This window comes from Schistocerca nitens, chromosome 3 (assembly GCF_023898315.1).
Source record: "Schistocerca nitens isolate TAMUIC-IGC-003100 chromosome 3, iqSchNite1.1, whole genome shotgun sequence".
Lineage (NCBI taxonomy): Eukaryota > Metazoa > Arthropoda > Insecta > Orthoptera > Acrididae > Schistocerca > Schistocerca nitens.
Window position 1 is genome coordinate 694,530,518 of NC_064616.1, and position 13,356 is coordinate 694,543,873.

General features: G+C 39.8%; 1 protein-coding gene across 2 annotated transcripts in view; it reads left to right on the plus strand.

Annotated features, from left to right (window-relative positions):
- The window catches only part of LOC126248664 (glutamate receptor ionotropic, kainate 2-like), a 542,085-nt gene that overhangs the window by 224,926 nt on the left and 303,803 nt on the right, over positions 1-13,356 (plus strand). For both annotated transcript variants that reach the window (XR_007545524.1, XM_049949880.1), the window contains exon 5: positions 9,109-9,266. Coding sequence is in view for 1 of the 2 variants with exons in the window: in XM_049949880.1 (XP_049805837.1) it covers positions 9,109-9,266 (158 nt within the window). In the remaining variant the exon portion in view is untranslated. The remainder of the gene's footprint in view (positions 1-9,108; positions 9,267-13,356) is intronic.

The window sequence follows — 13,356 nt, forward strand, 5'->3', positions numbered from 1 at the left end:
GGAGGTCCTGAATGGCCACTAAATGTGATTGAAGGGGTGAACACAATGACTATTAAGAACATGACCTAATTACTGATTTCAGGCTGATAAGAGGCACATTTTGTGATGCTCACTTGCTTTATTTCTTCATTGATTGTCTTCAGTGTTGACACGCTGCATGGTTATACTGGCTGAAATATGGGGTGTGGGGGTGGGGGGTGTGTGCAAGTACAACACTGAATACTGTAAATGATGTAGCTGACAGTTGCACAATTGTGTTTCACAGTTCTTTACTTTCACTGTTCACAATGCCCAAATACTACACAATTGGTTAATGTTGCTGTTGGACATCTATGAGCAGTAAAAACCTAACCACACAGTTCATAGTTGTTGCAGAATAATATGGTATGCGTGACACTATTTCTCAAAGAAATTGATCATGCATTGTCATTCATTGTCTTAACACACAACCTATTTGTGTTACACTAATTCCAGTGTTAAGTTGATGCATTGTTGTTATTTTCACCAATACATCAGTCCTGTCTGAAAACTGGCTGTGGACTGACTGTGCTAGGGACCAAAAATTGGTTGTTTATATATCCTCACAATAATAGGCACTAAAACTATACATTGCTTGATGTTTAAGTTACAGAAACTACAATTAAAACATAACTCATTCAATTAAATGAATACATCAAAAAATTATTTCTTTTTAATGTTTTCTTCCACCACAAAGGTTAGGCCGAATTATTTGTTTAAATAATGAAATTAAGAGATATAGTTAAACAAACAATTGTTTTGACAAACCTGTTAATTGAGAGCTGGCTTTGCTAATATGTTTTCGAATAGAGTGAAACAATTACTTTAAGAATCCTGGTAGTTCACCGAGCGAGGTGGCGCAGTGGTTAGACACTGGACTCGCATTCGTGAGGACGATGGTTCAATCCCGCGTCCGGCCATCCTGATTTAGGTTTTCCGTGATTTCCCTAAATCACTCCAGGCAGATGCCGGGATGGTTCCTCTGAAAGGGCACGGCCGACTTCCTTCCCCATCCTTCCCTAATCCGATGAGACCGATGACCACGCTGTCTGGTCTCCTTCCCCAAACAACCAACCAACCACCCAATCCTGGTAGTTCTTCTTCCAAATCTTTATTATTAATACAGAATCTGTATTTTTTTTATAAGTCAACAATAGAATGAATAGAATCTAAGTTATGAAACAATTACTGATTTCCCCCTATAACAAAAGTATTAACTGGGAATGGTCAAAATAAATTAGTAAATTAATTACATACACAAAACTAAGCACAAAATTATTCCTGGCGCTACATTCCTTAAGACTGAGGGCCAACCTTTCTCTTTTATGGAAATGCAGATTATACTTGCACATGTTGATGGTAATTAGGCAATATGAAAATAAAATGAATTTAAGGAGGCACATGGCAAAATAAGAGAGGAAGTAATAATATCCCAGCTTGTTTCATCACAGTTTGTCCAGACGACACTTAAAACCTGCAGCTGAAAGTACTTGAAAAAGCATACAAAGGTTACTGATATGTTCCTCTGGTGTACATACTGATACCATGATATTGTCCAAGTAATTAGAACAGAATGGAACTTTAAGATAGGTTGTTCTAAATAGCATAGGAATATGGCAGGTGCAGAAGTGCTGCCAAAGGGTAAGCAGATTCATTGGAAGAATCCTAGGGAAATGCAATCCGAAAACAAAGGAAGTAGGTTACAGTACACTTGTTTGCCCACTGCTTGAATACTGCTCAGCAGTGTGGGATCCATACCAGATAGCGTTGATAGAATAGATAGAGAAGATCCAACGGAGAGCAGCGCGCTTCATTACAGGATCATTTAGTAATCGCAAAAGCGTTACGGAGATGATAGATAAACTCCAGTGGAAGACTCTGCAGCAGAGACGCTCAGTAGCTCGGTACGGGCTTTTGATTAAGTTTTGAGAACATACCTTCACCGAAGAGTCAGGCAGTATGTTGCTCCCTCATACGTATATCTCGCAAAGAGACCATGAGGATAAAATCAGAGAGATTAGAGCCCACACAGATGCATACTAACAATCCTTCTTTCTACGAACAATACGAGACTGGAATAGAAGGGAGAAACGATAGAGGTACTCAAGGTACCCTCCGCCACACATCATCAGGTGACTTGCAAAGTATGGATATAGATGTAGGTGTAGATGTAGGTGTAGAATAATTGGAACAACCCTAAATGTGTGTTGATCAGAAACACTTCCTGAGACCCTTCATGTAATGGCATTTGCAAATAAGCATCACCTAAGTCAATTTTTGATAAATACTGGCCTGCACCAAGCCTGTCCATTATTTTCCCAGCGCAAGGCAATGGATAAGTATCGATTATTGTTTGTGGTTTCACAGTAGATTTAAAGTCAGCACAAAGATGAAGTTTTCCAGAAGGTTTTGGTAAGATTACTAAGGAAGAAGCCCACTGACTAACCTGAATTGGAGCAATAAAACCATTTTCTTGCCATTCTTTAAGTTTATTTGCTGTTTTGTTTCAAAGTGCATGAGGGACGGTACACTACCGAAAGAACTTAGGTTATGCATTGTCCTTCACTGTAACATGCACCACAAAATAATTTGCTCTGCCAAGCACTTCAGAAAATATATCATGAAACTCCTCAATCAAATGAGTAACACTGTCTTTTGGGTTGAAAGCAGAAACAGAAAATACATTGTCCTGAATACAAGGACCAAACCTATCATTCGGTCCCACGAATGCAAAACTTTAAATGTCACTTTTCTGGTGTGAGTCTGGAATGTGGCAGGCAAACTACATGTACCAAGCACTGGAATATCCTGAGCATTATAGGCAATAAGTTGCGTGCAAGATTTTTTTATCTGTGGTGGGCCCAACTGTTCACAAGTGGCACAGTTAAGCAATGTAATGGATGCACCAGAGCGTAACTGAAGTTGCACATGGTGTCTGGCAATGACTAAATTCAGAAACAGTTTGTTTGAGTGTCATTACATAGTGCTTGGACAGGGTGAAGGCACAACCTGAATTTGGCCTTTATGAGTAGTGGTTGCCAGTTTAGAAAAATTGTTTTCACTAGGTGAGAAAGCGCTCCATGCTTATGAGAACAAATGTGGGTACAGCTCTTTTTCTGTCACAAATGCACACACTGTACATGACCTGGCTTTCCACAAGCAAAGCAAGTCACATTCTGTGAAGGGCAATGTTGTCTTTTATGTGTGGAAAAGCTGCAGGGACATGATTTCACAGCAGACACATGTGTTGACACTTGTTTACTCTGTCTGTGGCACCGTGGTCTGTTTGCACCATTTTGAATGTTTCTCCAGTCAGTTGACAGTTGACGATTGGAGAGACAATATAACAGTTACAGGCACTCTTCCTAGACCACTTATATTGGCTACTGGTGCATCATATATATATAGATTGTGATAACGCCTTCAGCATCAACTAAGGCCTGAAGATGATGCACTGTAGTGCTCGAACTGGTGGCAGCACAATAAATGATGTCTTAAGAAAGGCTGTAGGTGTTTCATTTTATTACAAAATGTTCAAAGATTCTGATCAGTAGAATAGATGACAAGGAACTCTTTTCATTACAGCAACTTAATTCATGAAAGCAGGTGTTTGACAGGTTGATTTAATTTATGTGTGGAGCTAAAAGTGGAGCCTTTAGAGAAGACTAAAAATTTTATAGGTTGGAGGATTGTCTAATTTGTTTTTGGTTGCTAGTGTGTGGGATAAGAATATTCTAGAGATGTGGCACAGATGAAGTAGGTGAGTAAGACATGGGCTAGTGACTTTGAGTGGTTGATAAGAAGTACTGATAGGGGCTGTTGGAATTATGGTGTATAATCATATTTTTAGACAGCAGTATGATGTTCATAGGTTGGAAAATTTCTTAAGATAGCCTTGTGAAGTTGGGTGTAGTTACTGGTGGCTTGACATTTCTGTCAGGGTGCTTGCTCCTACTCCTCATGTCATATATCCCATTTGATATAAACAGTTACAACATAGCAGTAAGCTCCACTAGTGTGGGAAATGTATGGCTTTGAGCATAGCTTGCTATCATCATGGGGGTGGTCATAAACCATTGCTTTATAGCCAAACACAACATAATAATGTTTATACCAAAACCTTATACTAGCAGTGAGACATTAACAAATAATTTAATAAAAGATGTACTGAGATTGGATCTGTTGGTTGAAACCCCAAAGGATTATAATATTTCTCAAAACAGATTGATTTTTAACTTTGATATAAATCCCTTTTATTTTTCAGGAAAGTACAATATATGTAAAAGACAGCCACATACAAATAACTCATTGAATAATTGTTCTGTATCTATCAGCATTGTAAAATTTGAAATTACACCGTGTAAACGTAGCATTTACACCCGCAACAATGCACTAAGACATAAGGTACAAGTTGTGCAACATGAAAACAACATCCACACCGTACACACAACTGATAACTTTACTGACTCCAGAAAAAAACAGAGGCAAGAATATCTCACAAAAACTCCAGATGCAAGATGACATATGAAAGACCACAATCCCTCCTCAGTATGCTTATTTAAAAGTTTGGTCACATGACTGCTCCTCGAATCAGTGCAGAGGCTTTCATCCTGACTACCACTCATAATTTTTGCAGTAATTTCACATAAATATTTATGATAAAGCATATAGAAATCTTTACAGTCATTTAGCAACCTCTTAATAAACTCACTCATTCATTATTTCAAAAATTTTAAACAAGTGATTCTTGAGTTTCTCCCGGCGTATTTGATAATCAAAATATCCACGGGTGTACTGCCGATCTACAGTGTCCAACGGGTACAATATTTCGGCGATCATACATGTCGCCATCATCAGGTGAACTGACGGACTGAGCTCCTGTGAACGTGCCAGCACGGAGATCCGTACACTATGGCTGCTCAGGTGGAACTGGGTTCGGTCGCGGCGGCGGCGGATTTAAATACCCTCCGCCCGCGGCGCGCTCACTCCGCCGTCCGCGCCCCGCGCCACGGTCGCGCGGTGGAACAGATTGCGACGGCGTCTGAGATGACGTCGGTGTGATGGCTCCGTCCGCCGTGGTCGTCACAACTATACATTTGCTCGATTTACTCTTGATTAACCCAATCGCTGGTTCCCAAGCCTTGCTAAGATTATAGCCACAGTCACGATTTATGAGGTCGTCATTGGTGCGAATTTCGATGGCCTCTCTAACAACGCTGTCCCAGTATCTCGACGTCTGTACCAGAATCCTCGTGCGTTCATACTCCATAGCGTGATTTTCCGACAAACAATGTTCAGCGACCGCCGACTTGCTCGGATACATCAGTCGAGTGTGCCTCTGGTGTTCACGGCATCGATCCTCGACGGTACGCATCGTCTGACCAATATACGACTTGCCACATTGACACGGAATCTGGTACACGCCGGCCTTCCTCAAACCGAGGTCATCTTTGGCGCTCCCCACCAGTGCACGAGTTTTATTCGGAGGACAAAACACCGTTCCGACCCGGTGTTTCTTCAAAATGCGGGCGATCTTTCCCGAGAGTGCGCCTGTATATGGGATAAATGCAGTGCCTACCTCCTCCCTCGTGATTTCATCCATATCCACAGGTTGTGCTGTAGTGGTAGGGCGGAGAGCACGTTGAATCTGCCTCTGAGTACCCATTTTTTCGAAATACAGTTCTCAGATGTTCCAATTCCTGGGGTAGACTCTCTGCGTCAGAGATAGTGCGCGCCCTATGTACTAGAGTTTTACGTACCCCATTCCTCTGTGAAGGGTGGTGGCAGCTGTCTGCGTGCAAATACAGATCAGTGTGCGTTGTCTTCCGATACACCCCATGACCTAGGGTGCCGTCAGGCCTTCTCTTGACCAAGACGTCAAGGAAAGGTAGTTTACCCTCCGTTTCAGTCTCCATAGTGAATTTGATGTTGGGGTGTATGGAGTTTAGATGTGTAAGGAAGTCAAGGAGTTTATCCATACCATGTGGCCAGATGACGAAAGTGTCGTCCACGTAACGGAAAAAGCAAGTAGGTTTCCATTCGGATGACGACAGGGCTTCCTCCTCGAAGTTCTCCATGTACAAATTCGCTACCACATGGATTTTGTTAAACGCCTTGATAGCTTCACGTTGGGTGAGTCAGATATCATGGTGAGTTTTGACGTCGTTTCCTTGTTCACGAGGGTACCCCTGCGAGAGTCACTAGAATTGATTAGTCAGAAGTTTGACGAGAAGACCACTGAACTTTTTAGGCATGTCTTGACTTCCACGTATTTTCTTTTTAATGGAGAATACTACGAACAGACGGAGGGAGTCGCCATGGGTAGCCCACTCTCACCGGTGGTAGCGAATTTGTACATGGAGAACTTCGAGGAGGAAGCCCTGTCGTCATCCGAATGGAAACCTACTTGCTTTTTCCGTTACGTGGACGACACTTTCGTCATCTGGCCACATGGTATGGATAAACTCCTTGACTTCCTTACACATCTAAACTCCATACACCCCAACATCAAATTCACTATGGAGACTGAAACGGAGGGTAAACTACCTTTCCTTGACGTCTTGGTCAAGAGAAGGCCTGACGGCACCCTAGGTCATGGGGTGTATCGGAAGACAACGCACACTGATCTGTATTTGCACGCAGACAGCTGCCACCACCCTTCACAGAGGAATGGGGTACTTAAAACTCTAGTACATAGGGCGCGCACTATCTCTGACGCAGAGAGTCTACCCCAGGAATTGGAACATCTGAGAACTGTATTTCGAAAAAATGGGTACTCAGAGTGGCAGATTCAACGTGCTCTCCGCCCTACCACTACAGCACAACCTGTGGATATGGATGAAATCACGAGGGAGGAGGTAGGCACTGCATTTATCCCATATACAGGCGCACTCTCGGGAAAGATAGCCCGCATTTTGAAGAAACACCGGGTCGGAACGGTGTTTTGTCCTCCGAATAAAACTCGTGCACTGGTGGGGAGCGCCAAAGATGACCTCGGTCTGAGGAAGGCCGGCGTGTACCAGATTCCGTGTCAATGTGGCAAGTCGTATATTGGTCAGACGATGCGTACCGTCGAGGATCGATGCCGTGAACACCAGAGGCACACTCGACTGATGTATCCGAGCAAGTCGGCGGTCGCTGAACATTGTTTGTCGGAAAATCACGCTATGGAGTATGAACGCACGAGGATTCTGGTACAGACGTCGAGATACTGGGACAGCGTTGTTAGAGAGGCCATCGAAATTCGCACCAATGACGACCTCATAAATCGTGACTGTGGCTATAATCTTAGCAAGGCTTGGGAACCAGCGATTGGGTTAATCAAGAGTAAATCGAGCAAATGTATAGTTGTGACGACCACGGCGGACGGAGCCATCACACCGACGTCATCTCAGACGCCGTCGCAATCTGTTCCACCGCGCGACCGAGGCGCGGGGCGCGGACGGCGGAGTGAGCGCGCCGCGGGCGGAGGGTATTTAAATCCGCCGCCGCCGCGACCGAACCCAGTTCCACCTGAGCAGCCATAGTGTACGGATCTTCGTGCCGGCACGTTCACAGGAGCTCAGTCCGTCAGTTCACCTGATGATGGCGACATGTATGATCGCCGAAATATTGTGCCCGTTGGACACTGTAGACCGGCAGTACACCCGTGGATATTTTGATTAATTTTAAACAAATCTAAAACATATAAATTTCCACATTCGGAACTCGAGTCATAACACTAACTTGATCTACTTTATAAATCAAAACTATAGTTAAATACACATCAAAAGTTATTGGAATATTAAATAAGAAGTTATTGGAATATTAAATAAGAAAACTCATTTGATAAGATCATTTGTGTCTGGAAGATTCCATAACTGAGAAGTAGTGTCACTTACAAGAATAGCCATGCCATTACTGTCTCTGCTGCAACAGCCTTTAAGCCTTTTATCAATGTATGACCAATACCCAAATGTAAATTGGCACCACCAATTATTTTGTGAAGCAAATTCTGGGCTTTACACACTTTGTGCACATTATGCTTAATACAATGTGATCGATTTGAATAACTATTAAAATGCCTAAGTTTTCTCGATTCTTCCTCTAAAGAAAATAACTTAGTCCATCATGGGGAACTCCAATCATTATGGTATACATGCATCTCACTCTTAGTAGTACAGTAGTTCAGACACTGGACTTCCATTAAGAGGAATGAGGTTCACATCCCAGTGTGATGTTCCTACTTTAGTCCATCAGTTGTTCTCCAGATCACTTCATGCAGTTGTCAGGAAGCTTCCTTCAACAACAGTTGTTGATTCTACTCACCAATCTTGTGCAATCTGAGCTAGAACTATGTCTCTAATAATATTAATTGCTTATATATATTGCCTTCTGGCATTCCATGCTGCCATCTCCGTCAGTAGCTTGTATGTATCACCTGTTCTTTTCTCTCCTTTTTTCTTGTCTTCTTTTTTCCTCTCTCCTGGTGCCATTTCATGGTCTGTCTCTGTTTTCTTTCCTATACTTGGATCTTTTGAACTTCTCTCAGTGCCCTTTATTATTACAGTTTCCTATCCATTCCTATAAAGTACTTATCTTCTCCCCTCATCTCCCCACTCATCTTCCTACCTCCTCATGTGTTTCTACTCAAATGTGGAAGAAAAAAGAAAGGAAATTAAACAGCTGAAAGAATCCATGATTCTATCACTTCATTGATCTAGCTCTGTGATGTCACCTATGGGGTAAGAAGTTAGTAAAGTGTAGATCCCTCTTAGGGTTTTGTGTTATCTATCCTAGAATTTTTTTTCATTTTATTAAGTAGTTACTTTTTTGTTTTGTTTTACCAGCTCATTTTCATTTTTTCCTCAAATTCTCATTTTCATTAAACATTACAAGAAAAAAATTTAATGATCAGCCTCTAAAAAAATATGTAAAGATTTTGAATGTTAAAATGAATGTATTCATTCTTTTGTAGCAGAAATATGAAAACATACACGTTACTTGCAGTATATCCAGTGCAATAACACATATTTAAAATAATTGTTTTTATATATATTAATTTAACCTGAACATAAAATAATTCATGAGTCCCATCCATATGATATTTAGGTGTACGCAGATTTAGTTAAAGCATGGAAATGGAAGAGCTTCACTATCCTATTTGAAAGTGATGAAGGGCTTATCAGACTCAGTTATGTACTGAAGATGTATGGCCCAAAGGACTTCACAGTGACAGTTCGTCACCTAAATGATTCTTCCAATTACAGGTAAGTTTCTGGAGAAGATCTTTCACTAATACTCATTAAAAAAAGCCACTCTACTATCACATTAGCGAAATGTAAATCTTACATGCTGGACTTTTCTAAGAAAAATTTCAAATAACTTAGTTTCCTTATAAGTTTCGATTGAGAAAAGTAATTGTATTTTTCACAGTGAATAAATAAATGATTGATGTTTTTACATTCTTATTTGGTCTAACTTTTTAATTTACTTATGATATCTTGAATTAAAAACTCTTGAAACAGAGATGACTTTAACATTGTTGACATAGATACTTAATTTACACATTTTTGGAGCTGAAAAATGGTATTTGTGAAAGTTTGACCAAATTCTGGTTTTAAAGGATGTTTCATCTTGTAAAGAACATAATTTCCCTATTTTTTCTTTCTTTTTTGAAGGAAGAAGATATAATCGGACACTCAGTACGTTATTTGAAAGTACACATATAAACCTGAGTTTCTATTTTCTTATAACTAATTGTTAAGAAAAACATTTGTTCACAAAAGAAAACCGGTACCTGAATTTATGTAATATACCCAACTTTCTGTTTACATAAAATCTATTGTCAAGGGGACTGTCAATGTATGAAAGAAGAAGAAGAAGTGAAGTAGTGACTGAATTACCAAATAATTAATGGATGAATTTGCTCAAAGGCCATTTCTACATTTTGATTTTTTTTTTGCTTTCAAATAATGTAAAGAATATGGTACCCACATTTTAATATTACAATAAAAACATGATAGGTTATATCTATATGATCATTGCACATGAAATATCAGACAAGTATTGATGTTTCAGACAGATATTTTGTCATAAAATGAGATACTTTAAGCTGCATGCATCTTTTTCTGATACTTTCTATGAATTATCATCTAATGAACATTAGAAAATAGCTTTCTTGATCAACATTCTTGATCACATTGAACAGTTTTGGTGTATTGTGAACATAGGTAGTTACAGACATATATTAATTATGTGTGAACACATAATTTCAATTAATTGTTTAGAACATATTGCAAGCACCTATGTATATGAAGATAAAATAAGTCTTGACTAGTGGACAAACTTGTAGAAAGTACAGAAAACTGGTTCCTCTTGGGTGAAGCAATTCTTCAGAAATAACACACACACACACACACACACACACACACACACACACATATATATATATATATATATATAGCAATTCTTCAGAAATAACACACACACACACACACACACACACACACATATATATATATATATATATATATATATACACACAGATGATGTGACTTACCGAACGAAAGTGCTGGCAGGTCGATAGACACACAAAATTCAAGCTTTCGCAACAAACTGTTGCCTCATCAGGAAAGAGGGAAGGAGAGGGAAAGACGAAAGGATGTGGGTTTTAAGGGAGAGGGTAAGGAGTCATTCCAATCCCGGGAGCGGAAAGACTTACCTTAGGGGGAAAAAAGGACAGGTATACACTCACACACACACACACACATATCCATCCGCACATATACAGACACAAGCAGCTGGACCCCAGTAGCGCTTATCGCCACCACAACTTCCGGCCTCGGTGCGCCAAGTCGGTGCCAGCGCGCCTTATCTGCGACATTGCGCAACCGGAAAATAATTCTTCTGCAACACGGGCCTAGTAAAACTAGGGCCTGTGTTGCCCAGATTTGAATTCCCGCCACGATTCGTACTGCGTGCGCAAGCCTCCTGCAGTGGCTAAGTCCGCTTCAAGGTCACCCGCCTAGCGCGCAACCAAGACTCACACGGCCACCAAACAAAAAGTGAATAGTGTTTTATACTTAAAAAAAAAAAAAATCTCACGGGATAGATAAGGATGGTTCTCGGGTAGGACAACTTTATTGTCTGTAATATAACATACAGTCACCATTGATCTTTATTTTACAATTTCCATTACCAATCTTAGCCCATATAAACAGATACTCATCGGCATTTAATTTTTTCTTCTTTCTAGTACTCAATACAAATGGCATACTTGGAACAAGTGTACCATAAGGCTGTTTAGCCAAAAGTCCTGTTGTCTCTGCTATACTCCATGTCTTCCATGTCAAAATATTTGCATCTGGGAAAGCTTCAAGGGCACCATAATCTGCATGATTGCCCCATACAACAGCAAGCGTGAGCCATGTACTACCTCCAAAAACTGCTTGTACATCACATGTAAAGTTCAAATGGAGTCCACGAAAAACATTTGTACCTTCAATTAATTGTTGTTTATTAAACTGTCCAGCCAAATCAATATCAATAGCCTTCAAACTGCGATACACAGGAACGCTGCGCCGCCAGCGACGACGCCATGCACGTCGCCTAGGCATTGCGCAATATATATATATATATATATATATATATATATATATATATATCTGTGTGTGTGTGTGTGTGTGTTTGAATAATATACTGACAAATATATTTTGGATATTTACTATGTAGAAAACGTTATGTGTTTTAAAAGATATCCTGAGGTACATTGCTTGTCAGGGATAGATTCATGGTGTCATGATTTTGATGACAGCTTGCCTATGAAACTTGTTAGTCTTGTGTAGTTTCCTTTGAACATTTTGAGTCTTCAACAATTTTAAATGGAAGAAAAATTTACTTCTATTGAGTCTTCAACAATGTTAAATGAAAGTAAAATTTACTTCTGTTGCTTCTTTTTCAAAATAATTTGTAGGATGGCAGTACTCATAAATGATTACTTGCAAACAATAAAACAGTTCTACATCTGTCTATATATACATCTCCACTCTGCAAACCACCATGAAGTGGATGGCAAAAGGTACATCCCATTGAAATGAAATGCAATGATAGTATGGCATTAATTATGAGGATTTCTTCCCATTCAGTTCACATATGGAGTGCAGGAAGATTGAGTGTTTGAATCCCTCTGTGCATGCTGTAATTATCTAATCTTATCTTCACAGTCCCTATGTCAGTGACAGGTACTGGATTGTAGTGTATAATTAGAATCATCATTCAAAGCCAGTTTTTGAAATTTTGTTACTAGATTTTCTCGGGATAGTTTACATCTATATTCAATAATTTGCCAGTCCAGTTTCTTCAGTAGCTCTGTGACACTATGATACTCTCCCAAGGGTCAAACAAATCTGAGACCAGTTGTGCTGGCCTTTTCAGTATACGTTCAGTATCCCCTTTTAGTCCTATATGGTACAGATCCCACACACTTGAGCAATATTCTAGAACTGGTTGCATGAGTCATTTATAAGCAATCTCCTTTGTCAACTCATTGCATGTCCCCAGTATTCTACCAATAAACTAAGTCTACCACCTGCTTTACCCACAACTGAGCCTACATGATCATTCCATTTCATATCCCTACTACGAGCTATACCCAGGTATTTGTGTGACTACCCTTTTTTCATTTTGTGAAGCATACAATTTTACATTTTTGAACATTTAAAGCAAGTTGCTGATATTTGTACCACTTTGAAATCTTCTCAAAATCCGACTAAAGATTTATGCAGCTTCTTTCAGACAGTGCTTCACTGTAGATAACTGCATCATATGCAGAAAGTCTGAGGTTATTATTAATATTGTCTGAAAGATCATTGATCACACAAAGTTACTTCTGCATCTGATGATGACTCTCTATCTAAGACAACATTTTGCGTCCTACCTACCAAAAAGCAAAAGCTCTAAGCCCACTCACAAATTTCACTTGATATTCTATATGATCATACTTTTGAGAATAAGCATAGGTATGGTACTGAGTCAATTGCCTTTTTGGAAATCAAGAAATACGGCACCTAAATGACGGCTTGATCCAAACCTTTCAGAATGTCATGTGGGAAAAGTGAAAGTTGGGTTTCTTGAGATCAGTGTTTTTGGAATCCATGCTGGTTGACGTGGAGGAGCTCATCCTGTTTGATCTCTTCAGTTTATTCCTGTCATTGCATGGTATGGATCACAGTATGGTAGTTTGTACATTGATCCTCTTGTTGAATGTTTGTTTTTTATGTTTTTTTTTAATAACTGTTATATGTATATCATTTTCTGCTATTTTGTTCTTCCCCAGATAGTTCCTCTACAGTAGGAAGT